The sequence below is a fragment of the Saccopteryx leptura genome, chromosome 2, assembly GCF_036850995.1.
Source record: "Saccopteryx leptura isolate mSacLep1 chromosome 2, mSacLep1_pri_phased_curated, whole genome shotgun sequence".
NCBI classification, from domain to species: domain Eukaryota; kingdom Metazoa; phylum Chordata; class Mammalia; order Chiroptera; family Emballonuridae; genus Saccopteryx; species Saccopteryx leptura.
The window spans coordinates 378,810,297-378,836,167 of NC_089504.1; the positions used below are offsets into that span (position 1 = coordinate 378,810,297).

Below are 25,871 nucleotides of genomic sequence, written 5' to 3' on the forward strand. Positions count from 1 at the left end.
GATTATTTTTACTTCTTAAATATCTAAAACAGAAATTCTATAAAAATTTATCATTGATCCACATGGGTCTGTAAGAAATCAATATTATCATCATTAGTACAATTTACTTTAAAGGAGCAGAAAAACATTGTCATTCACTGTTTTTGCCAAGTCTCTTCCCTGTCTTAGTATCATGACAGCTTGGTGACCGTCTGCTGGATCTCATCATTGTGAAATGACTGGGGGCCAGATGAAGGTTTTCTGATTTATTCTTTGTTTTCAACTCTGAACGTTCAACAAATATGCCCTATTTCTTTAGCCAAAGTCATTTTGGATGACTTTTGTCACTCTGTGTACAAAGAATTTTGATGTTGTTTTATAGGTAGGATGGTAAAGATTTGCCTCGGAAGTAAAAGTCCTGTGAAATATTGGACAATTTAACAGAATTATTTAACCTGCTTTAACTAAGTGTAGGTTCCTGATAATACGTGTGAAAATGCCCAAGAGAGTTAACAATGCTTGGGCTAACAGAGAAATGGTTATGGGAAGGTTTGTAAATGTTTTGGGAAAAAATATGAAATAGTGTCTCCTTTACTGGTCAACATTTGACTTGCTTTATGCACGTCTCTTACACCTGTGGTGGTGCAGTGGATAAAGTATCAACTTGGAATGCTGAGGTTGCCAGTTTAAAACCCTGGGCTTGCCTGGTCAAGTCACAAATGGGAGTTGATGCTTCCTGCTCCTCCCCCTTTCTTTCTCTCTCTCTCTCTCCTCACTAAAATAAATAAATAAAAATTTAAAAAATATTAAAAATAACTTGTAAAATATGATAAAGTACATAGTAAAGTATGTTTCTGAATATGAAACTTAATTATGGACATTCAGGTCTAAATATGAAATTCATATCGATTATATGCTCCTTGACCACATAGTAAAACAAGAACTATTTCTTCCCATAAATAAATAATGCAACAATGCTGTCCTTGGTGTTGAAAGATTGACGTTTAGACCTGGCTGCTCTTCTATTACTATCAGTGGGACTGATGGACTTGAGAGTCATGTGTCCTTCCTCCCTCCCTCTCTCCCTTCCTTTCTTTTATATTGAATTTATTGGGGTGACATTGATTAACAAAATTATATGTTTCAGGTGTACAATTCTATAATACATCATCTGTACATTGTAGTGTGTGTTCACCACTGCAAGTCAAGTCTCCTTAACTTTAAGGCATAAAAAAATTATTTCATGTCATATTACTTAGAAAAATCTTCACCATGTACCCTGAAGGCTTTTCTTCTTTTGCAAATATGTTTAAGAGCCACTTGGGCTGTGACTTTTCTGAACCAACTCCTCATGCATGATATGATTTTCCAACTACCATAGAAACATGATTTGTTAGTTTACTATTTATCTTTCCAGACTTGCAATTTTAATTGCTTCCGATTTTAAGAGAAAGTTAAGTACAGATAGTTTTTTTTTTTTTTTCTTTTCTGAAGCTGGAAACGGGGAGAGACAGTCAGACTCCCACATGCACCCGACCGGGATCCACCCGGTACGCCCACCAGGGGGCGACGCTCTGCCCACCACGGGGCGATGCTCTGCCCCTCCGGGGCGTCACTCTGCCGCGACCAGAGCCACTCTAGCGCCTGGGGCAGAGGCCAAGGAGCCATCCCCAGCGCCTGGGCTATCTTTGCTCCAATGGAGCCTTGGCTGCGGGAGGGGAAGAGAGAGACAGAGAGGAAGGAGGGGGGGGGGTGGAGAAGCAAATGTGCGCTTCTCCTATGTGCCCTGGCCGGGAATCGAACAGGGTCCCTGGCACGCCAGGCCGACGCTCTACCGCTGAACCAACCGGCCAGGGCTAAGTACAGATAGTTTTTATATGGCATCATGGCTTATGTGAAATGTATACCACATAGGGATAAATCTGCAAAGTTAGTCCTTATGTCATGCCACCTGTATAGATAAATAGATTCCTAAATTATTGTTAAAATTGTCCATTTCTGGATATGGCCATCCAAGGATACAATGCTCATGTGATACAAGCAAATAAAAAAATTCAATCATCTAGAATTGTTTTAAAACCTGGTAATTTTATAATGTTCATTCAATTTTAAAAGATTTTAAAAAGTGGCCCTGGCCGGTTGGCTCAGCGGTAGAGCGTCGGCCTGGCGTTCAGGGGACCCGGGTTCGATTCCCGGCCAGGGCACATAGGAGAAGCGCCCATTTGCTTCTCCACCCCCCCTCCTTCTTCTCTTTCTCTCTCTTCCCCTCCCGCCGCCAAGACTCCATTGGAGCAAAAATGGCCCGGGCGCTGGGGATGGCTCCTTGGCCTCTGCCCCAGGCGCTAGAGTGGCTCTGGTCGCAGCAGAGCATCGCCCCCTGGTGGGCAGAGCATCGCCCCCTGGTGGGCAGAGCGTCGCCCCCTGGTGGGCGTACTGGGTGGATCCAGGTTGGGCGCATGCGGGAGTCTGTCTGACTGTCTCTTCCCATTTCCAGCTTCAGAAAAATAAAAAAAAAAAAAAAAAAAAAAAAGATTTTAAAAAGTAAAAAAAAAATTGTTAATAGGGTCATTCAATAGTAAAATATAGAATGCTTTTGTCTTACCTAATATTATTTTTTGTGTAAAAGCACATATTCAATAATATTTTAACTAATCTCTTTCCCTTCTCTGATCCCATCTTCTCTTCCACTTTCCCTCTGACCGCTTTCCCTCTGCTCTCTTTGATCCCGCCTCTGCCTCTGTTCCTTTCCTCAGTTTAGTGAAATTATATATACATAACATAGCATTATAGAGAGCAGGACAACAAATCCTGGAGGGAAGGGGGGAGGCGTTGGGGGGAGGGGGCAAAGGGGGGGCCGAGGGGAACACAGGGGTGGGGGGAGATATATTCAGTGGGACACTTAAATCTATGTAAACACAATAAATTAAAATTATAAATAAAAAACAATAATATTTTAAGATATTTGTGATGGCAAGATGTCCAGCAAATTTATATACTTGGAGTACATAGCATTTTTTTTAAAAGTCATTTTTTATTTTTAAATTACAGTTGACATACAATATATTAATTTCAGTTGTACACCCCAATGATTAGACATTATATAACTTACTAATTGATCATCCTGATAAATTTCGTACCCATCTGGCATCATATATAGTTATGAGAATATTGTTGACTATATTCCCTATGCTGTACTTCACATCCCTGTGACTGGTCCATTACTACCAGCTTGTACTTCTGAATCCCTTCATCTTTTTCATTTATTCACCCAACCGCTCTCTCATCCGGCAACTGTCAAAATGTTCTCTGTATGGAGGAGTCTGTTTCTGATCTGCTTGTTCCTGTTTGTTCATTTATTTTGTTTTTTAGATTCAATCATTGACAGATATGTATTTATTGTCATTTTACTGTTCATACCTTGTATCTTCTTTTTTTCTTCTTAAAGAAGACCCTTTAACATTTCATGTAATACTGGCTTGATGGTGATGAACTCCTTTAGCTTTTTCTTATCTGGAAAGCTCTTTGTCCCTCGATTCTAAATGATAGCTTTGCTGAATAGAGGAATCTTAGGTGTGGGTTCTTGCTTTTCATCATTTTGAGTGTTTCTTGCCACTCTCTTCTGTCCTGCAAAGTTTCTGTTGAGAAATCAACTGACAGTCTTATGGGAACTTCCTTGTAGATAACTGCTTTTCTCTCACTAGTTTTAAGAGTCTCTCTTAGCCTTTAACCTTTTATATTTTAATTATGATGTGTCTCAGTGTGGCAACTTTGGGTTCATCTTGTTTGGGACTCTCTGGGCTTCCTGAACTTGTACGTCTATTTCCTTGACCAGGTCAGGGAAGTTTTCTGTCAGTATTTTTTCAAATAAGTTTTCAATTTCTTGCTTCTTCTCTTCTTCTGACACCCCTATGATGCAAATGTTGGTACACTTGAAATTGTCTCAGAGACTCCTTACACTACCTTCATTTTTTGGATTCTTTTTTCTTTATGCTGTTCTGATTGGGTGTTTTTGCTTCTTTATATTCCAAATCGCTGATTTGATTCTCAGCTTCATATACTCTACTGTTGATTCCCTGTAAATTATTCTTCATTTTAGTTGGTGTATCCTTCATTTCTCACCATCTTTTTCCTCATGTTTTCTATGTTCTTTTTTATGCTGTTGAAGTTCTCACTAAGTTCTTAGAAGTCCTCACTATATTCCTTGAACATCCTTATAACCAGTTGTTGTTTTGAAGTCTGTAGCTAGTAGTTTGCTTGCCTTCATTTCATCTAATTCTTTTTCTGGAAATTTCTCTTAGTCTTTCATTTGAGACATGTTTGTCGTCTACGGCCATACCACCCTGAACGCGCCCGATCTCGTCTGAGACATGTTTGTCTCTGCATTTCGTGTGCTTCTCTGTGTTTGATTCTATGTATTAGTTAGAGCTGCTATGTCTTCTGAACTCGGCAGAATGGCCATGTGGAGTAGGTGTCCTATAAGACCCAGTTGCACAACCTCCTTAGTCACCTGAGCTGGGCACTCCAGGTGCGCCCATGTGTGGGCTGTGTGCATTGTCCTGTTGTAGTTGAGCCTTGATTGTTGTTGGTGACACTGGAAAGGACTGACCCCAGGCCTATGGGCTGTGTGGACTGGCTGCAAGTATAGCAGGGGAGCTGCTGTACAGGAGTGGACCCTAAGGGGTAGGACTTGCTTCAGTGGAACCCTCGTGCTCACTGAGTTCACCCCTGAGGGTGTTGCTCGTGGAGGTGGTAGGGCTATGATGGGCATGGTCTGTAGTTGCCCACCAGATGGCCTGGCTCTGCACCATTTAGGAAGAACTGTCTGGGACTCCAGCAGCCCTCCATCCTACTCAGCCAAAATCCTCATTGTGTCTTATAGCCAGAACTTATGGGGACTTCTCTTCTTGGCACTGGACCCTGGGCTGGGTGGCCTGGTGTGGACCTGGAACTTCTCATTCCCCCGGGGGGGGTGTCTCCACACTCAAGATATCCCTCCCAATTTTAAATCACCACACCTGAGTGTGGTACCAGCCTATACCCTATCTCTGTCCCTCCTACCAGTTTCGATGTGGCTTTTTCTTTCTTTCTTTTTTTTTAACATTTGAAATTTTTTCCTTTTTGTTGAATTTATTGGGGTGACACTGGTTAACAGAATTACACAGGTTTGAGTTGCACAATTTCACAACACATCATCTGTACACTGGATTGTGTGTTCACTGATGTGGCTTTAAAAAAATCCCTAGTAGTAGGACTTCCATTCAGCTAGATTTCAGACAGTTCTGGATGATGGTTGTTCTGTAGCGTAGTTGCAATATTGATGTGGTCATGGGAAAATTCAAGTACCGCCTTTACCTGTGCCACCATCTTGACCAGGAGTATGGAATAAGTAGCTTTGACAAAGTATGGCTCTCAAAATTGTCCGAGTTGGGTGTTTCTGGACTTGGAGGATTGCTAACCAATGTCTTCATGCTCTGTTAGAACAACATGGGGATTTGCTCTGCTTGGGTAGGCACAGCTAGATGTATCTTCATTGTTTCTAATTTTATAGTACAAAGCTTTGCTAAATTTAAAGACTTTAGAAATATTTTGTTAATGGCATCTGAAAATATACTGATGATTAGTCCCATTTGAGTTCATTTTAGTAGAAACTGAAGTATTTATACTGTTTTTATTCTCAGGAATTTAAAAGAGAGAAACACAAGTTGACAAACTTATTTCTGGGTAATTTCAAGGTTCTCATTATGCTACGGAAGGGTAGAGATCATTTAAGAAATCAAAACATCCAAAATATAAAACCAAAAGGCTTTATTCCCTAGTTCTTATTAAGTCTAAATTCTGAAAAAATAAATAATTAAAATTTTTTCTTCCTAGAAAGTAAAATATGGCACTACTATGTAATAGGACTCCATATTTTAAATTCTATGCAAAGCAAACATGGACTGCAGTTCAAGGTCACTGCCCTCCATGCAGAGAAGTTGTTGGGAGTTTCTTTGCTCCATGTCCGTTGTCTGGGCACTTCTGGTCTCCTTCATGTCTCTACACAATGCGAAGGACTTTGAAAGCAGCCACAGCTTGCTTTTCCCTCTCGTGTCTGCTCTGCAGAATTTCCAGCAGCGAGATTTCAGGTAAAGTGTCTTCCTTTCTAGCACAGGTTGGAGTTTTCTTTTCCTTTGATACTTGATCAGTCAGATTTGAAGGTTTGGGTTTTGGGACAGTCTTAGCATATTCCAAAGCCTGAAAGCATAAAGATAAAATTGTATTTAAAATGAAAAGTGATCCCTGGATTCCTTAAATTAAATCTAGTCTTAAGCAACATTTATTGGTAATATAAGTGAAGCATATTGCTATAATAAAGTACTAAGATGTGGATGGAAATGCATATTAAATGGAAAATGTCAATAACATAGGAGAATTTAGTTTATTTTTTATTAAAAATTTTTTTATTTTATTGATAGTGAGAGAGGAAGGGAGAAAGAGAGAGAGGGAGAGACAGGAACATTGACCTATTCCCACATGTGCCTTGACCAGGAACTGAACCGGCAATCTCTGTGCTTCAAGATGACACTCCAACCAACTGAGCTATCAGGACAAGGCAACTTACAGTTTAAACAAAATTAATTAGCCACATAAGAATTAGCTGTGGGCCACCTGCCAAGACCAAATTGGATTACTACTTAATTTAAAAACAATCTTCTTGAAAACCAACTTTGGACTAAAGGAAGAGGATTCTGTAATCCAGGGGTCCCCAAACTACAGCCCACGGGCCGCATGCAGCCCCCTGAGGCCATTTATCTGGCCCCCGCCACACTTCCGGAAGGGGCACTTCTTTCATTGGTGGTCATTGAGAGGAGCATAGTTCTCATTGAAATACTGGTCAGTTTGTTGATTTAAATTTACTTGTTCTTTATTTTAAATATTGTATTTGTTCCCGTTTTGTTTTTTTACTTTAAAATAAGATATGTGCAGTGTGCATAGGGATTTGTTCATAGTTTTTTTATAGTCTGGCCCTCCAACGGTCTGAGGGACGGTGAACTGTCCCCCTGTGTAAAAAGTTTGGGGACCCCTGCTGTAATCAATGATTACAGAAGAAGACACAATAAAACTAGTAGGAAGGGTGGGGACATGAAAAGGGCTGCCTCACTCCCAGGAGTAAGTGGCAGTGGAGGATCCGCAAGGACCCTCACTGTGAGGAGAGTGGCACTGAGAGGTGTAGATCCTCAGCCCCAGGCCTGCAGTGCCAGCTTAGAGTCCCAGAGCCTGGAAGAGGCATCAGACAGTATTTAGATGTGAAAAGAGCTGGGTTACTGTTTGCGAGAAAGGGACAAACTCTCAGACCCTGGCTCTGTCTTAAAGGGCCCGTGCAGAAAACCCTCCTTCACAGCCACTTACCTGGGCTCTGGTGGCAGGGAAAGCTGAAAGGACTGGAGTTGTGAGGGAAGACTGTAAACTTGGAGGCCCAGGGAGAGACACTGTGGAGGAAGGCCACCCTTATGCTGAGTCATTCCCCAATAATAAAGTGGCCATTTTTCCTGGGAGAAGCAACACCTTTCAGTGGCACCAGCAAAGGAAAGCAATTACCCTGCTCACCGGAGTCTCTCCTGCTCCAGTCATGGCAAAGGGTCACTCAGAAGCAGGGGGTGCATCAGGGACACAGGTTTTGGGTGGTAAAGCCTGAGCTACATCGCCCCCCTCACACTGCTGAGTACTCCCCAGAGGGTGGGCGGGCTGGTTCTGGTGGGCAGAACACATCTCTGGATCTCAGAGGCCACACCTACTGAACTCCTGTGGCCACACTCTGCTGAGGTCTGAAAATAAAAGTCTGGATAGAATGACAACTGAGGCTAAGGGGCAAGCCACACCCACTATCCTTCCTAATCCCTGAATTACCATGCTGAGCCCAACAAGCAGCCAGCAGTAAGAAGCAGCAGAAAGTGGGACTCAGGGGAACTTGAACTTTTAAGCAGACTTTTTCCAGGCCAAGAATAGATTAAAGCCAGCGTAGGAGTGCAGCTGATATTTACAATGGCACCTGGGCCCAGCAGAGGAAGCCACAAACTCTGGATCACTTGTGGCTCCAAGAAGGTAGCTAAGGGCCAGTCATAGGCAGTGACTCCCACTGATCTGCTCCAGGTTCCAGCCAAGGAGGTCCAGGGCTGGCACACCCAGTGGCCAGATGTGGAGAGCAGAAGTTCAGGACCTAACAACCCTTGTTAGAGTGGTATCTTAAGGGAGGGTTCTTCACACCTGACCCAGCTAAGGCACAGAAAACACTAACACAAACAGCAAAAAGAATAGTAGCTTCAGACAAGTAGCCCACAGCAGATTACAAATGACAGCTGATGCCAACCCACAAAGATCTAGAAACAACACAACTAGAAGCTGGAGGCAGACAAAACCAACCCTAGACTCAGCTAGCTACACAAACAGCATACCCAAAGGAGGAGTCTATACACAGATAAAATGAGAAGGCAGAGAAATGCAATCCAAATGAATCAACAAGAGAAATCCCCAGAAAAAGAACTGAATGAGATGAAAGTAACCAAACTACCAGATGCAGAGTTTAAAACAAAAATTTTCAGGATGCTCAAGGATCTTAGAGCAAAAATGGATGGACATAATGAACAATTAAATAAAGAGATAGCAAGCATCAAAAAGAACATTGAGATCATAAAACAGAATCAGCAATTTAGAGGACAAGATAAATGAAAGAACAAAAGCAGAGCAGCAAAAAGAAAAGATACTAAAAAAAAAGTCTGAGAAAATTCTAAGATAGCTCTGTGACAACATGAAGAGAAACAATATCTGCATCATAAGGGTTCCTGAAGGAGAAGAGAAAGAACAAGGGATAGAGAACCTGTTTGAAGAAACCATAGCTGAAAACTTCTCTAAATTGATGAAGGAAAAAGTCACACAAGTTCAAGAAGCACTGAGAATCCCATTAAAGAGGAACACAAGGATGCCTACACCAAGACACGTTATAATTAAAATACCAAAGTTAAGAGGCAAAGAAAGAATACTAAAAGCTACAAGAGAAAAGCAGTTAATTACTTACAGAGGATCCCCCATAAGAATAACATCCAACTTCTCAACAGAAACACTTGAGGCCAGAGGGATTGGCAAGAAGTATTCAGAGAGATACAAAACAAGAACCTACAACTAAGACTTCTTTATCCAGCAAGGCTATCATTTAAAATTGAAGGAGAATTAAAAAGCTTCCCAGACAGAAAAACAAACAAACAAAAACACCCCAAGGAATTCATTATAACCAAACTAATAAAGCAAGAAATGTTAAGGGGCCTGTTGTAAACAGATCAAAGGAAAAAAATCTAGAAAAAGATAAATGTACATTTAAAAAATAAAATGGCAACAAATGACTACATATCAATAATAACCTTAAATATAAATAGATTAAGTGCTCTAATCAAAAGACATAGGGAGCTGCATGGATAAGAAAATAGGACCTGTACATATGCTGTCTACCAGAGACCCACCTCAAAACAAAAGATACACATAGACTGAAAGTGAAGGGATGGAAAAAAATATTTCATGCAAATGGAAATAAAAATAAGCTTGGGTAGCAATACTTATATCTGACAAAATAGACTTTAAAACAAAAGCTATAGTAAGGGATAAAGAAGGTCACTACATAATGATTCTCCAACAGGAGAATATAACCATTGTAAATATCTATGTGCCTAATATAGGAGCACCTGAATATATAAAACAGATTTTGATGGACATAAAGGGCAAGATCAACAGCAATACTATAATAGTAGGAGACTTTAGCTTGACCAGGCAGTGGCACAGTGGATAGAGCGTCAGATTGGGATGTGGAGGACCCAGGTTTGAGACCCTGAGGTTGCCAGCTTGAGCGCGGGCTCATCTGGTTTAAGCAAAGCTCACCAGCTTGGACCCAAGGTTGCTGGCTTGAGCAAGGGGTTACTCGGTCTGCTGAAGGCCCACGGTCAAGGCACATATGAGAAAGCAATCAATGAACAACTAAGGTGTTGCAACAAAAACCTGATGATTGATGCTTCTCATCTCTCTCCATTCCTGTGTGTCTGTCCCTATCTATCCCTCTCTCTGACTCTGTAAAAAAAAAATTATAATAGTAGGGGACTTTAATACCCCACTAACATCAAGGGATAGATCCTCTAGACAGAAAATTAACAAAGAAACAGTGGCCTTAAATGACATACTAGAACAACTAGATTTAATAGATATTTTCAGAACCTTTCATCCCAAAGAAGCAGAATATACATTCTTTACAAGTGCTCATGGTACATTCTCTAAGATAGACCACATGTTAGGACACAAAATGAGTCTCAATAAATTTAAGAAGATTGAAATTTTATCAAGCATCTTCTCTGATCACAATGGCATGAAACTAGAAATCAACTACAATAGAAAAACTGAAAAACATTCAAACACTTGGAGGCTAAATAGCATGGTATTAAATAATGAATGGGTTAACAATGAGATCAAAGAAGAAATAAAAAGTTTCCTTGAAACAAATGAAAATGAACATACAGCAACTCAAAATCTATGGGACACAGCAAAAGCAGTCCTGAGAGGGAAGTTCATAGCACTTACAGGCATACCTTAAGAAGCAAGAAAAAGCTCAAATAAACAACTTAACCCTGCATTTAAAAGAACTAGAAAAAGAACAACAAATAAAGCCCAGAGGAAGTAGAAGGAAGGAAATAATAAAGATCAGAGTGGAAATATATGAATATATAGAAGCTAAAAAAACAATACAAAAGATCAATGAAACCAAGAGCTGGTTCTTTGAAAAGGTAAATAAGATTGATGAACCTTTAACTAGACTCACCAAGAAAAAAGAGAGAGGACTCAAATAAATAAAATTAAAAATGAAAGTGGAGAAGTAACAACTGACACTGCAGAAATACAAAGGATTGTAAGAAAATACTATGAAGAACTATACGCCAAAAAACTGGACAACCTAGGTGAAATGGATAAATTCTTTGAAACATATAATCTTTCAAAACTCAACCTGGAAGAATCAGAAAACCTAAACAGGCCGATAACAACAAATGAAATTGAAACAGTTATCAAAAAACTCCCAACAAACAAAAGTCCTGGACCAGATGGCTTCACAGGCAAATTTTACCAAATATTCAAAGAAGAACTAACAACTATCCTTCTCCAGCTATTTCAAAAAATTCAAGAGGAGGGAAGACTTCCAAACTCTTTTTTTGAGGCAAGGATAATTTTCATTCCAAAACCAGGTAAAGACACTACAAAGAAAGAAAACATAGGCAGTAAGCTCTCTGACATCTCTCTTAGCCATGTCTTTGCTGATTTATCTCCATGAGCAAGTGAAAAAAAGTACAGGATGAACAAATGGGTCTATATCAAGCTAAAAAAGCTTTTGTACAGCAAAAGACAACATGAACAAAATAAAAAGACAACTCACACAATGGGAGAACATATTTGCCAATATGTCCGATACGGGGTTAATTACAAAAATTTATAAATAACTTCTAAAACTCAACATCAGCAAGGTAAATAATCCAATTAAAACGGGAAAAAGAACTGAACAGACACTTCTCCAAAGAGGACATACAGATGGCCAATAGGCATATGAAAAAATGTTCAACATCACTAATTATTAGAGAAATTCAAATTAAAACCACAATGAGATACCACCTCACACCAGTCAGAATGGTGCTCATTAACAAAACAACACAGAATAAGTGCTGGTGAGGGTGTGGAGAAAAGGGAACCCTCCTGCATTGCTGGTGGGAATGCAGAATTGTGCAGCCACTGTGGAGAAGTGTATGGGGTTTCCTCAAAAAATTAAAAATGGAACTACTTTTTGACTCAGCTATCCCACTTTTAGGAATATATCCGAAGAATACCAAATCACTGATTCAAAAGAAGATATGCACTCCCATGTTTATTATAGCATTGTTTACAATAGCTAAGATCTGGAAACAGCCCAAGTGTCCATCAGTAGATGAGTAGATTAAAAAGCAGTGGTACATATACACAATGGAATACTATGCGGCCGTGAAAAAGAAGGAAATCTTACTTTTTGCGACAGCATGAATGCACCTGTAGACTATTATGTTAAGTGAAATAAGCCAGGCAGAGAAAGATAAATATCATATGATCTCACTTATATGTAGAATCTAACAAACAAAGTGAACTGAGGAACAGAATAGAGGCAGAGGCAGGATCACAGGGACCAGAGGAACAGAGTTCAGAGGGAAAAAGGGGTGAGAGGATGGGATCAGAGAAGGTGAAGGGATTTGTGAAATTATATATACATAACACAGAGATATAGATAGCAGGACTGCAAATCCTAGAGGCAAAGGGGGCAAGAGGGGTATAAAGCGGGACATGGGGGTGGGGGGTGAGGGAGTTATATTCAGCGGGACACTTGAATCCATGTAAACACAATAAATTAAAATTAATAAAAAAATTTAAAAAAAGAATTAGCTGTGAAGCCTGACCTGTAGTGGCTCAGTGGATAAAGTGTTGACCTGGACCACTGAAGTCGCAGGTTCGAAACCCTGGGCTTGCAAGGTCAAGGCACATATGAGAGGCAACTACAGCAACTATGAACCAATTATGATGCAACTAGAAGTTGATGCTTCCCACCCCTACCCCACTTTCCCTCCCCCCCCCGCTTTCTCTAAAATTAATAAATAAAATCTTTAAAGGGAACTATAAAAAAAAAGAATTAGTTGTGAAAAAAAGAAAGAGTTGAAAAATGGTACAGAGTTGTGCCTTTCAATGTTTTCTTTATAAAACAGAATTTTATTCAAGTGTTTGAAAATAGATTTCTCACATTTGATTCATTTAGCTTCTGGTAGTCTTATGAAAAGCAAACTTACAATAACGAGATATTAACAGACCTTTCTATCCAAGGAGGACTTGTTTCTGCTTTAGACCAAAGGTATCACTGTAGTTAACATAAAATAGCACTTCCATTATCACACCAACTATTCTTGTTCCTAGGCTTTTAGAAATCTAGCGGGTATTTATTAGAGGTTAAAAATTATTATTTTTCTTATTTTATACTTTAATAAGAGGTTTTTGATGGCTAAAATAGGAATGGGGAATATATTTAGGTCCTAGAAGGGAAAAGATACCCTCAAAACAGAAAAACTCCAGACTTCTCGGTATGTGTAGGTAACTTCGGTATGTTGCCTGAATCTCTTCATGAAAAAATAATGAATTGGAGAGAAAAAGAAGTGGCACTAGGGAAACTCAAGTGGATTGAGGTCTTCAAGGTCTGAGGAAGAAAAGCAATAGATCAAAAATATGATGGTCTGTGAAAGAGATCATAAAGTACAAATTCTTAAAGGCTCCAAAGGGTCACTTGTCCCTCTTGCAAAGGATCCCTTGCTTTTATTGTGACTGAGGCAGAAACTTGCTCTTCAAGGCTCCGTATCCCTATAGAACATATTTCATTCACATCATGACTTACAGTTGGATGACTACGACTGAGAGGGAGAACATTCTGTATTTTATGAAATTACTTTTCTTGGATAGAGGAAGCTATAAACTATATTTACAACCCATTAGGAAAAACGTAGAATGAATCTGAGAGAAACAATCAAGGACTTTTCTTTGACATAGGCAGCCACAAACAGCACAAAACACTAAATTCATTGATGTATTTAATGGTAGAGAAAGAAACTGATGGGAGAAACTACAAATTCTGATTAACTAAGATATCTCCTGACTGTTCGATTTTTATGTGTGACAAACTTGAAACACTACACTTAGAAGAAAACATGGAGATGAATAAAGACAGTGATGAACTTCAGGAAAAGTAAAAGGCTAACCTTATAGCATCATATGTGTGTATATCATTTTTACATCCATATCTGTGAATGGTGGGGAGCTGCAGGAATGGTAGTAGCTAAAACATCCCCTATGTTCAAAACATGTGGGGGAATTTATTAAGTTATGAGGTTACAAAGTTTTCCTTTAAATTCTTTTTTTATTATTACATGGGAGGAGGGGAGGCAGAGAGACAGGTTCTCCCAACCGGGACCAGCAAGCCCTCTATGGGGCTAAGCTCTGCCCATCTGGGGATTGCTCTGTTGCTCGGCAACTGACCTATTTTAGTGCCTGAGGTGAGGCCATCAAGCCATCCTCAGTGGCTGGGGTGAACTTGCTTGACCCATTTGAGCCATGACTGTGGGAGGAGAGAGAGAGAGAGAGAGAGAGAGAGAGAGAAGGGAGATGAAAAGGGGAAGAGAAGCAGATGGTCACTTCTCTTGTGTGCCCTGACCGGGAATCAAACCAGGACCTTCACACACTAGGCCAACACTCCACTGCTGAGCCAACTGGCCAGAGCCTCTTTTTAATTCTAATTGAAAAGGTAACTGCCCTGGTAAGAAAGTCTTACCTTCTGCCGAGAGATGAGAGATTTATTTTCAGTTTTTGTTGTTTGTGGTTTTGACAGACTGGATAGTATCCTCATGTTGTACTCCTTAACTTGTTTCGCATATTCCTTTTGCTGTATTAATTTCTTCATCTATGCAGAGAAACAAAGTGACAATGACTCGCTGGTCCTGCTAGATCTCCGTTTTCGACTTAAAGTGACACTAATTTTATTGAGCACGGCATATTCTATCAGCAACACAGGGGAGATGGGACTCGCACATGTAAGGTGACAGCGGTGAAATGGTTAAGTTGATATTTCTCTCAGAAAGAGTCCTTTCTCTGAGGGACAACATCACTGCAATAGCATACCCAGAATTCCCTTAACAGTGGCTAACTCACATTCAGCCTCTTCTTTGTTGTATTTACCCAATTTATTTTCATTTTTACTTCCACCTTTGAACTATACTCTCTTTTTATGCCTTGAGTGCAACTGCAGTTAAAACACATTAAATGAAGATCTCCTTTCTCTAGGGGAAAGAGAATAAAGTGGATGCACTTTCCATGGGTTGAGAAACTCTTACCCTAAGTGTCTTCTCTGTAGCCACTGTTCAAAATTACCAAGATAATTCTATTGGGAAAGACCTACAACCACATAACACACACGTCTCTTTTTATGTGCACATGTCCCACTTTTCTGCTCGGGCCTTCAAAACTGAAAGGTGGATACATCAAACAACATTGGCTAAGTAATTTTATTTTACAGTCGGAGAAATGCCTGGGTCTCTATTACCAGTGATAGTTCAGAAGTGTCTCTATTCAGAGTGAGACATTTGAATGAGGACTTGGGTCTAGGGGCAGGCATTTTATACATTTTTTGCTAAAAGATAGATGAGCAAATCCAAGCCTGAAAACACTATATGCACATCACGCTCACTTTCTTTCTGATGGACTCAAGGTCAGGTCCAAGGCCTCCAAGCTTCACGTCTCTTTTCTGATAAACTTTCAGCTTGGGACTCTAAAAATACATTTACAGAGACAGTTTCTTTTAAGGACTCATATGCCCTCCAAAGTTGTCATAGCCACCACATAAGGAAATGAAAAGAGGTGGGTGCATTTTTCTGACAGTTCTTCCATTTTGATGGTAGTTATTGATAATAGCTTCTTTGGTATTTTTGTAGCTGGTTAGCTAACATGTTTTGACTTTGCCACTTCCGCAATTAAAAAAATTGAAATTTAGGAATTCTGAACATTACAAATAAAAATTTTGCCTGCCCTGTGGTGGCGCAGTGGATAAAACGTTGACCTGGAACGCCGAGGTCCTCAGTTTGAAACCCTGGGCTTGTCTGGTCAGGCACATATGGGAGTTGATACTTCCAGCTCCCCTGCCCCTCAACTTCTCTCTCTCTCTATCTTCTTGCTAAAATGAATAAAAGTCTTTTAAAAAAATTTCAAGTGAGCAAAGTGCTGTTTTGTTATTAACATTTCTAGTATAGCATGCACGTTACCACTTTGCTGCTGCTGCTATTACTATTATGTCTAGTCTTAAACTGTTCACTAAACCGAATTAGTGCATTACTTCAAAATAAGAGTTCCCTGTCCAATGATTTCATAATATTCAAAAGAAAGTAAATATTTAAGGGTTAAGGAGTCTAGGTATGACCCACTGAGAAACTCACTTTATTCAGTGTGATTTAGATATTTTACAAGGTAAAAATAATTTTATATAACTCTTTTTTTTTTTTTTTTTTGTATTTTTCTGAAGCTAGAAACGGGGAGAGACAGTCAGACAGACTCCTGCATGCGCCCGACCGGGATCCACCTGGCACGCCCACCAGGGGGCGACGCTCTGCCCACCAGGGGGCGATGCTCTGCCCCTCTGGGGCATCGCTTTGCCGTGACCAGAGCCACTCTAGCGCCTGGGGCAGAGGCCAAGGAGCCATCCCCAGCGCCCGGGCCATCTTTGCTCCAATGGAGCCTCGGCTGCGGGAGGGGAAGAGAGAGACAGAGAGGACGGAGAGGGGGAGGGGTGGAGAAGCAGATGGGCGCTTCTCCTGTGTGCCCTGGCCGGGAATCGAACCCAGGACCTCTGCACGCCAGGCTGACGCTCTACCACTGAGCCAACCGGCCAGGGCCTTTATATAACTCTTATTAGTATTTTTATCTTTAAAGGGACAAAGTAACATGAGGCAATTTAATTAACTGATCATGGAATGAGCACAATAATGGGCAGGAAAAATTCTAATACTCTTCTGACCATAGGATAGATTAAAATATTCTTCAAAATTCTTCTTTTGCTACTAAAACTGACTTGATACATGCAGTAGATGCCCTTTGGGGCAGCTAAGTTTGAGTTTGTGAGTTTATTTGGTTTCCTTTTGTGGGAAGGGTATGAAGAACAAAACCAAAGAGGTGTTTGGATGACAGCAATTCTCTTAGGGCACAGCTGGGTGTGCTCAGAGTGGCAGAAGGGGGAGGAACTCCTCCATACTGAGGAAGCAGTGCTGTACTAACTCTGCACAGGGCTGTCTGTCTCTGTGCTCATGACGACGCATGGTGTTGTTCTATATTTTGAAAGTTTCTGTTCATTATTAAGTCCTAAGATATACAATATATCCAATGTGCTCTTAGATTCCTTAGAATTGGGCAGACAGTCCAGAGACTTTTTTTTTTTTTAGCGAGAGTGACTGGGGGGGGGGACAGATAGGGACAAACAGGAAGGGAGAGAGATGAGAAGCATCAATTCTTTATTGTGGCACCTTATTTGTTCATTGATTGCTTTCTCATATGTGCCTTGACCAGGGGGCTCCATCAGAGACAGTGACCTCTTGTCCAAGCCAGCAACCTTGGGCTCAAGCCAGCAACCTTGGGCTTCAAGCCAGTAACCTTTGGGCTCAAGCCAACAACCATGGGGTCACATTTATGATCCTACCCCACTAATTCTAGTGATCATCTCTCACTATTTATCACATTATTGACTGTATTCCTCTTCCCCTTTTCACCTATCCCCCAATCCTTTCTTTCTGGTAAACATTCCTTTGGTCTCTGTTTCTAGGGGTATGGCTTTTTAGTTTGTTTAGTTGGTTTTTGTTAAATTCCACATATAAGTGAAACTATACTGCATTTGTCTCTCTGTATGACTTATTTCACTTAGCATAATACCCTTTAGATCTATCCATGTTGTCACAAATAGCAAGATTTCATTTTTTGTTGCTGTGTAATATTCCACCACATATGCGTTGTATAAGCACACATGATACACATGTCACAATATGTATATGCCACATACAACTCAAAAACAAAAAGGAAACAATCTGATTGAAAAATAGGCAGAGAATATTAAAAGACATTTCTCCAAAGAAGACATAGACATCTGAAAAGATGCTCTATGTCACTAATCTGTAAAACGATTTCTATTGTCTAGTTATAGGTGAATTATTTAGCTATTCCCCTAGATGTTGAAGGATTAAAATGTATGAGGAATGAACACTGTTAGTGGGCCACTCTGATGATTTTTTGGAGATGAATTAAGAGAAGTAAGATTATGGACACAGACTCAGAAACTTATTAAGGTTATTAATGAACACTTTCATTAAAAAGGTATAAAAATGCCTCTTTTGAACAAAATAAATGGACAAAATTGAAACAGATTCACAGACAGAAACCAAACTGGTAATCGCCAGAGGGGACAGGGGTTGGGTAAAAGAGGTGAAGGGATTAAGAAGCCCAAATTTGTAGTTACAGAGTAGTCACAGGGACATTAAATACAGCATAAGGAATATAGTCACTAACATTGCGATAACTATACATGGGGCCAGGTGGGTACTGGAGATATCAGGGGAATACTTTGTAAAGTATATGATTGTCCAAGCACTAGGATGTATGCCTGAAACCAATACAAAATAATACTGAAAGTAAACAATAATTTAAAAATTAAAAAACTAAAAATATACACATACATACATACATATATATTATATGGTATTTAAAAGGCAAAAAAGAAGAGAATGCTCTTTTTTGCCTAAACCTGTATTACACTGGGTATTACCACATTTTAAATCCTTTGCTAATTTTTAATAAGTGAATAAACTCTAATGTCTTATATTTTGCAACTGCAAATTTGTTCTTTTTTCTGACGTATGCCTTCTGTACCATTGCTTTGCAATCACTAAGTTGTTGTCGATTTGCCAAAGTAAACCAATAACAAAAGAGAGAACCCCATGCGTATCCAAGTCGTATATCCAATTTGTCCAAAACTGATGAGAAAGACATGATCGGGGTCCAGAAATCACATCCTTAGTCTGAAGCCGCTTAACTTTGATCACTGCACTGACTCAAAAAACACACCATGAAGCGTGGATAATCACTTGCTCCTCCCAGTCCCAGTTTTCACTGTCACCTTGAATAAACACGACTTGGCTGTTAGAGGAAAACAGAGCTGAGGGTCTAGCATTACATATCAACTGGAAGGAAAACGTGTGGCCCAAAAGGACTATCTGCAAATGACATTCACCCCTTTAGAGGATAAGACACTTCTAGCAAAAGTGACATATCTCAGGGACAGCAATGGCTCTAACAGAATTTGTTCTGGGTGACTGGCAATGAAAAATCCTGGATTTCCTTAACTCTGGTTCAAGTAATCTTGATTGGTTCACAGCCATGCAAGTTTGTTTGATCTCTTTCCACCAGAAGTCTTTTTAATGGCTTCATTGAGATATTTCACATACCACAAAATTCACCCATTTGAAGTTGTACAATTCAGTGGTTATTTAGTATATTCATGGAATTGTGCAAACATCACCACAATCCAATTTCAGAACATTTCATCACCCTAAAAAGAAACCCCACACCCATTAGCAGTCACTCCCCTTTCCCCTACAAATCCAGCCCTAGGCAACCGCTAATCTACTTTCCATCTCTTCAAAAGGCTTTCATAATAAAATAATCCCTAGAATTTACTTTGATTTACTTCTCTTTGACTGTTACAAGACTAAGAGGTCAAAATAGCACAATGTAAAAAAAAAAAATCAACAATGATAGTCCTGTTAGTCTCCAAACACAGGGGCGGAGGGGAGACAAGCATGTTCTCAGTGAACCCCTGATGGTTTGCTGCTAGTCTTCACATAAAATTCACAAAGCTGACATCCGGCCCCTGGCTCGATGACTGCTAAGCAACGACCTGCCCCTCTGAACTGATACTCACTATTGATCTCTTTAGCAGAAGATGGCATAAGACTCTCCTTATGGAAGATATTTGCAAGTAATTAATGACACTTCTTTTCAAGCCAGAAGAATTATTTTTTATTATAAACATGGGGCAAGGCGTGTCAGAACTGAAAATGACATCGGCTGTCCGTGAGGACTTGTTTCAGCCCTGACATGTTGTACACTGCTGTGGGGGACACTGCTGAGCTTTTTTTCACCCTCAAAACATTCCTCAGATGTGTAAATGTGAGAAAGTTACTCCAAAAACAGGCCAAGAAAACAATGCTTCAAATACTGAGGAACAGCAAGTGAAGGAAATTTGCTCTGCAGTTGCTAAACTTAATCCCAATAAACCTTTTCTTGGAAGCAGTCAAGCAGCAATGCCCAGATGACAACAAACACAGAAGTTAATCACTGTAGCTCAGCTCAACATAGTCAGCTATCAGAGAACCCTTAAGCAGTTATTTTGGGGTGGGTTGCGATAGATATTTTTGGACTGTCATCCCTTGCATTGTGTTAATCTCTTAAGGCCTGACGTCTGGATTTAATGTCATGGACAATGCCTAGTATTTATAAATCAGTCACAACAGAACTGTGAGGAGAAGAGGCATGGTGCTTGGGCCTATTATCTTTACAAATCCTCCAAGTTTTAATGTGATTCAAGTTGATTCCCTTAGAAACCACAAGATTTGCCGACTAGCAAATGGGCATGACCTGGATAATGATTCCTTCTGTCTGGTGCCTCCGCTACCTGCTGTCCTATACAAATAGTTCAGTTCTAAATCATTTTAGCTTCTGGAATAGCATAAAGGACAAGAGTGCTTCTGTGTGTTTGTCAGAAGTAGACTGAAGGTGTTGGATGGAGAAAGTGGATAGGCCTGGATTGTAACATTTCTGAAAGAAGGCAGGAAGGGAGGGATTTTCCAAGTTGGAAACAGGGTTTGGGAGGGAGCAACCAGAGGTTCTCTTTCTTCCTCTTGCTTACCCTCCCATTGTCTTCAATTTTCCTGGTGAGGTACCCTGTCACGAGGGTACTTTCTGTTGCCTTTTCTCAGAAAAACATGAATTCGAAATATTAAGAGGGGAAGAAAGGGAAAGGAAACTAATACTTATTAATGTCTGTTCTTTGCTAACTAAGGTTTCAATAGATCATTTAATTAACCTACCAAATCTACAAAAATAAAGGACAATTCTGATTGTGCATATGAGGAAATAGGGGCTTAGGTGAATTAATAACTTGCCCCAGTCACAGAGAGATCAGGTAACAGACAGGAGAGGAGAGAAGAACTTGGGGATGGCCGACTCCATTGCTTCCACTAACCCCTGCTCACTAAGTACTGAATTTAATGCTTGCATTTTCTTTCTTTCTTCCTTCCTTCCTCCCTCCCTCCCTCCCTCCCTCCCTCCCTCCCTCCCTCCCTTCCGTTCTTTCTTTCTTTTTATAGTTAACATATTTTAGCAATAAAGTATTTTTAATTAAGTCATGTACATTGTTTTGTTAAATATAACACACACTTAATAGAGTACAGTATAGTGAGAACATAATTTTTATATGCATTGGCAAACCAAAAAATTTCATGTGACTGGTTTTATTATGATCTTTGCTTTATTGCAGTGGCCTGAAACTGATCCCATGATGACTCTGAGGTGTGCCCATTACTCTGACACTGGCTCTTTTGTCTCCCTCTTCCACTTTTAAGGACTCTTCTAATGACATTGGGCCACTTGAATAGCCTAGGATCATCTAGGATAATTTCTTTCATGCCAACTGACTAGCAACTTTAAAAATTAAGAATTAACCTTAATCTGCAATAAAAGCTTGCATTTCTAACAATAACCTATAGTTGGCAAGAACCTTTGCTCAGAAGGTTCTCGTCTGAGGTAGTATGTTTGAGCTAGATTTAGGACCTGGTGACACATAAACTCTGGAGTGAATGGACCATTCCCACATAGAGAATGTGTTGGTCCCCAAGCTCTGGATACATTTCCCTTTAGAAATAATAATAGCCATGGTATGTGGCTTCCTAGTCTGGTCTACAAAACTTATTTTATTTATGAAGTACCGTTTTTCCCCATGGATAAAAAGCACCTTAATTTTGAGGCCTGAAATTTGAAAAAAAAATGTATTACATAAAGTTATTGAACTCAAGTTTTATTCATCATAAAATTCATACAACTTCTCATCACTGTCACAACTCCCATCCATTAGCTTGTCCTTATCTGTGTCTGATGACGAATCACTGTCTTCATATATTGCCTCGTCCTCAATTCCATCTATAGCATTTGAAATGCCACAACCACTGTATTAGATGCATCCAGTTTTTAGACTCCATATTTTTCGGAAAAGGGTGCATCTTATACATGGGGAAATACGGTACTTGAAAATGGTACTAATGGTACCTCAGAACCTATCATGCAATGATGTTTCTCTGGGGTAAAAATGACTTGTGATCCCAGAAACCTATTTCTTCTTATTTATAGTGAAACTGGGGGATATCCCAGCTCCAGGCCAGTAGTAGTGGTTTCCTGAGCCCAGGCAGGAATTATGGACTCCGGCAAAGCAGAGGATATGAGGAAGCAGTTGAAGGAGCCCTCAGGTGCAGTACGGGACAGCGCTGAGCTAAGGACTCCAGTGTTATGAGTGAGCGGATGACTGGGGCTATAAACCTGCAAGGTGGGGGTTGCAGAGGTAGGCTGCGTGCCTCATGACCATCAACCTCCAAGGTCATATCTCAGCCCAAGCAGTATTGATTTTCTCTTTAATATGACCCACTGTCTATTCTAGTCCAGTTCCCCCTTCTCTTCAAAGGCACCCTTTTCTTTTCTCCTGAAGGTCCCACGTGAGGATCCCCTGACTTTACAATCCCCTCACTTTCTGGAACACTTTGCATCTGCCTGCATGCAAATCTAATCATGGTCAATATTCTTTAGTTGTGTGTCCATTCCTCCCACACCCTGCCCTACAGAATAAAGCCCTTTTTGAAATGATGAACAAGACCCATCTAGGCTCTAGCCCACTTCTCCACATTCCTCCACACTCTGCCTTCTAGTTTCGGTGACAGCAGCTGAAATGCTGTCAGTGCCCAGGATGTGTCATGCTGTCTCAAGCTTCCTCAGGCCAGTCCCTCTATCAAAAAGGTTCTTTCGATCTTTCTTCTTTTGTTAACTCTTGATCAGCCTCTAAGACCCAGCTCACAATGATTTCCTGAAACTCTGCCTGACCCCCAGGTGGGGAAGTGTCCCTCCTTGTGCTCCTCTGTGTTCCCCATTCGCCTCTCTGTCCCCTTTTAAAATGACAACATTATACTGGAGCCATTTGCATGTGTGTCTTCCCCAGTTCCGTGAATGTAAACTTCTTCCAGAGGAGGGTCATGGCTCGTTCTCTCGATACCCCAGCACCTACCGATTCCTGATACCTTGCTGGAATTCAACAAGTGAGTATGATTTCCTAAAACTGCTCGTAGTGGATGTTCCTCTGGAGGGAGGCCCTATTCTCTCAGCTGCGGGGAGTGCTGTCTGCTAGGGCTCACAGCTGAGTCCCTCCCTATAAACTGCCCTTGGCCAAAGGGAGCTGCTATGCCCAACCCCTCCTAATGGGTATTCAATAGCCAAAGGATGGTTCATGTTGGGTAACAACAGCCTGGGTCGCTGGCCTTAGGGAGCCATCCCAACTTCCCAAGCCTCATGGGTTTGGCTTAGGTGTCTGTCATACCTGCATGACAGTGACACTTCTCCTTGGGCTCAGCCCTGCCCGCCTAGCTCCTCAACAATAGAAGCACTACTCAATAACCCTGGTGCCTGCAGACCTCCATTTCAGTGTCTGTTCCTGAGGAACCAACTCAGAACAACAGGCTTATTGCTTCCTACCAGGTCTTTCCCTGTTGCCCTGTAAAACAAAATGCATTCTCCGGCTTCTTCCCTGCTATGTGACACTAGAAGCAAGTGTGAGGTCTTTCCTGGGGGGAAATACAAAGACTATAAGGAGGCTCCTTCATTACCCCTTCATTTCTTCCCAGAAACATTTCACTTTGCCAACCCCTCTCCTTAACTCCTCCTATTTAGCCATGTAGACCCAACCGGAGAGATTTAAGCAGACAAAGGTAATGGTGAATCTGACTGTGAACAAAGGACTCGGTAAAGATTAGCAAGTGTTCACGAGCGAGCTCCGTCATCGGCTATCCTGAGTATTTTACAGCAGGAGCTGAGGTGCGATTAGGGCCAAGCAGTGTTCTCAGGAGTGGGCAGGCAGTGTGGGTGGCAGGGAAAAGGCAGTGGCAACAGTGGCTTTCACCTGCTCAGCCCGGCTTCCTCTTCTTCTTGGACGTGAGTATGTACCTGGGGATCAGCCCAGACGAGGGCATGAGGTGGGGTGTGGGCAGCTGCCCTGAGGGTGTGATAGTGAAGCTTGTGCCAAAAGGGGGACTGTTGCCTCTCTGCAAATGTAGACCCTTTTCTGAGATGAAGCAGAAAGGGGATGGAAATAGGCATCGCTGGTAGCAACGACTCCCAGCAAGAAGAAGAGGGAAACCACAAGCAGTAGCAAGGCTCAGGTAAAGACTTTCCTTCTGGACCTGGAATACCCAGTTGTTACAGTAGCTTAGTAGTGACCATCCCTGCTCCAGGGCTGTGACAATGGGAATGGAAATCAAGGTCCACCTGTATTATCACAATTAAAAGGTTATTGGGTAAAAAGATTTTTCTTACCTTCATGCTGCTTTTTCTAGGCTTTTTTCCTTTTTCCAGTTGAAACAGATAGCCTTCAGAATTGCTACGACTAACTTTCCTTTGGTTTCTTTGGCTGCTCAGTGAACTGAGCTGGGATTCAGTGTCTATTCTTGACGGTCTGGGTGGAAAGGGGACGCTGGTGGCGGCCCCCTCCCTGGGCTGCACCTCAGCCAGCTGCAGTAAGGCCTGCTGGTGCTGGTCCATGATGTGAGCCAGCCGCGAGTCTGGAGATGCAGGGGCAGCTCGGCTCTCAGAGGGAGAAGGGAATTTCCTTTGTGGGAGAAAGAAGCACAGATCTGTTCGTAAGACCTGGATACATACCTAGGACTTCTAGCATAAATGTCTTTATGAACCATTATTTTGATATATTTATTACTCTGTAAATCAAATGGATGACCATTAGCTTAAACTCTTCATAATTACATTGATTTCTTATCTTAAAATGTTTCTATCTTTTTTTTTCTTGGATAGTCTAGCTCTGACTTAGAATTTTCATTTAATGTATATATATATATATATTTTTGTATTTTTCTGAAGCTGGAAACGGGGAGAGACAGACAGACTCCCGCATGCGCCCGACCAGGATCTACCCGGCACGCCCACCAGGGGGCAGTGCTCTGCCCACCAGGGGGCGATGCTCTGCCCCTCCGGGGCGTCGCTCTGTTGCGACCAGAGCCGCTCTAGCACCTGGGGCAGAGGCCAAGGAGCCATCCCCAGCGCCTAGGCCATCTTTGCTCCAATGGAGCTTCGCTGTGGGAGGGGAAGAGAGAGACAGAGAGGAAGGAGAGGGGGAGGGGTGGAGAAGCAGATGGGTGCTTCTCCTGTGTGCCCTGGCTGGGAATCGAACCCGGGACTTCCACACGCCAGGCCGACGCTCTACCACTGAGCCAACCGGCCAGGGCTCATTTAATGTATTTAAAGTAGAAAAAGAAGCCACTGTTTGGAAAAATCAAAACACTTCCCACTCCAAAGTACAAAAATGGATTAAACAAACACCCTTTCAAAATATAGTTGAATTTGTAAGACTCTTCAAAGACTAAAAACTAAAAAACAAACAAACAAACAAACAAAAAACACTAAAACTAAAGTAGATTTTGCATAAGCTGAATCTATGGCTTTCTTAGTGGAAGTTTTGGACCTACAAGATTGAGTTTTAACATTTAACACTGGCACTGGGTATGTGAGATCATAACCCCGTGTGGGGCAGGGGGACAGAACTGGGATGCCTGCATGAAGTTCGTAACCCTCGAAGAGCTACATCCTCCATAAAAAGATGGATTAGTGAAAAACTCATTCAGCACCCTGAGAAACAACAGGCAAGCTGTATTGTCTTGGTCAAGGCTATGAATTGGGGGGAAATCCCTGTGGATGCAAGGGGAAAATATTTGGGGTTCAGATTTACCTTATTCACATAATCATGGAAATCCAACCCCAAGAAATTAACATAATTAACATAAAAATGATCCTGGAGGAGGAATACCTCTGTAGTAACTGATGGTAACCAACATAAAAGTTCTCTGGAGGGATATACTCTCAGCCAAGTCTGCCTGGCAGTCTACAGACAAGATGGCTAAACATAAGTTTACAATCCGAAATCA

General features: G+C 41.1%; 1 protein-coding gene across 2 annotated transcripts in view; it reads right to left on the reverse strand.

The window, feature by feature from the left end:
* Positions 1 to 3,121: 3,121 nt before the first annotated feature.
* The window catches only part of JHY (junctional cadherin complex regulator), an 82,846-nt gene continuing 60,096 nt past the window's right edge, over positions 3,122 to 25,871 (reverse strand). For both annotated transcript variants that reach the window (XM_066366482.1, XM_066366481.1), the window contains 3 exons: positions 24,253 to 24,544; positions 14,369 to 14,497; positions 3,122 to 6,213 (listed from right to left, as the gene is read on the reverse strand). In XM_066366482.1, coding sequence (XP_066222579.1) covers positions 6,016 to 6,213; positions 14,369 to 14,497; positions 24,253 to 24,544 — 619 coding nt within the window. In that variant the 3' untranslated portion in view covers positions 3,122 to 6,015. The remainder of the gene's footprint in view (positions 6,214 to 14,368; positions 14,498 to 24,252; positions 24,545 to 25,871) is intronic.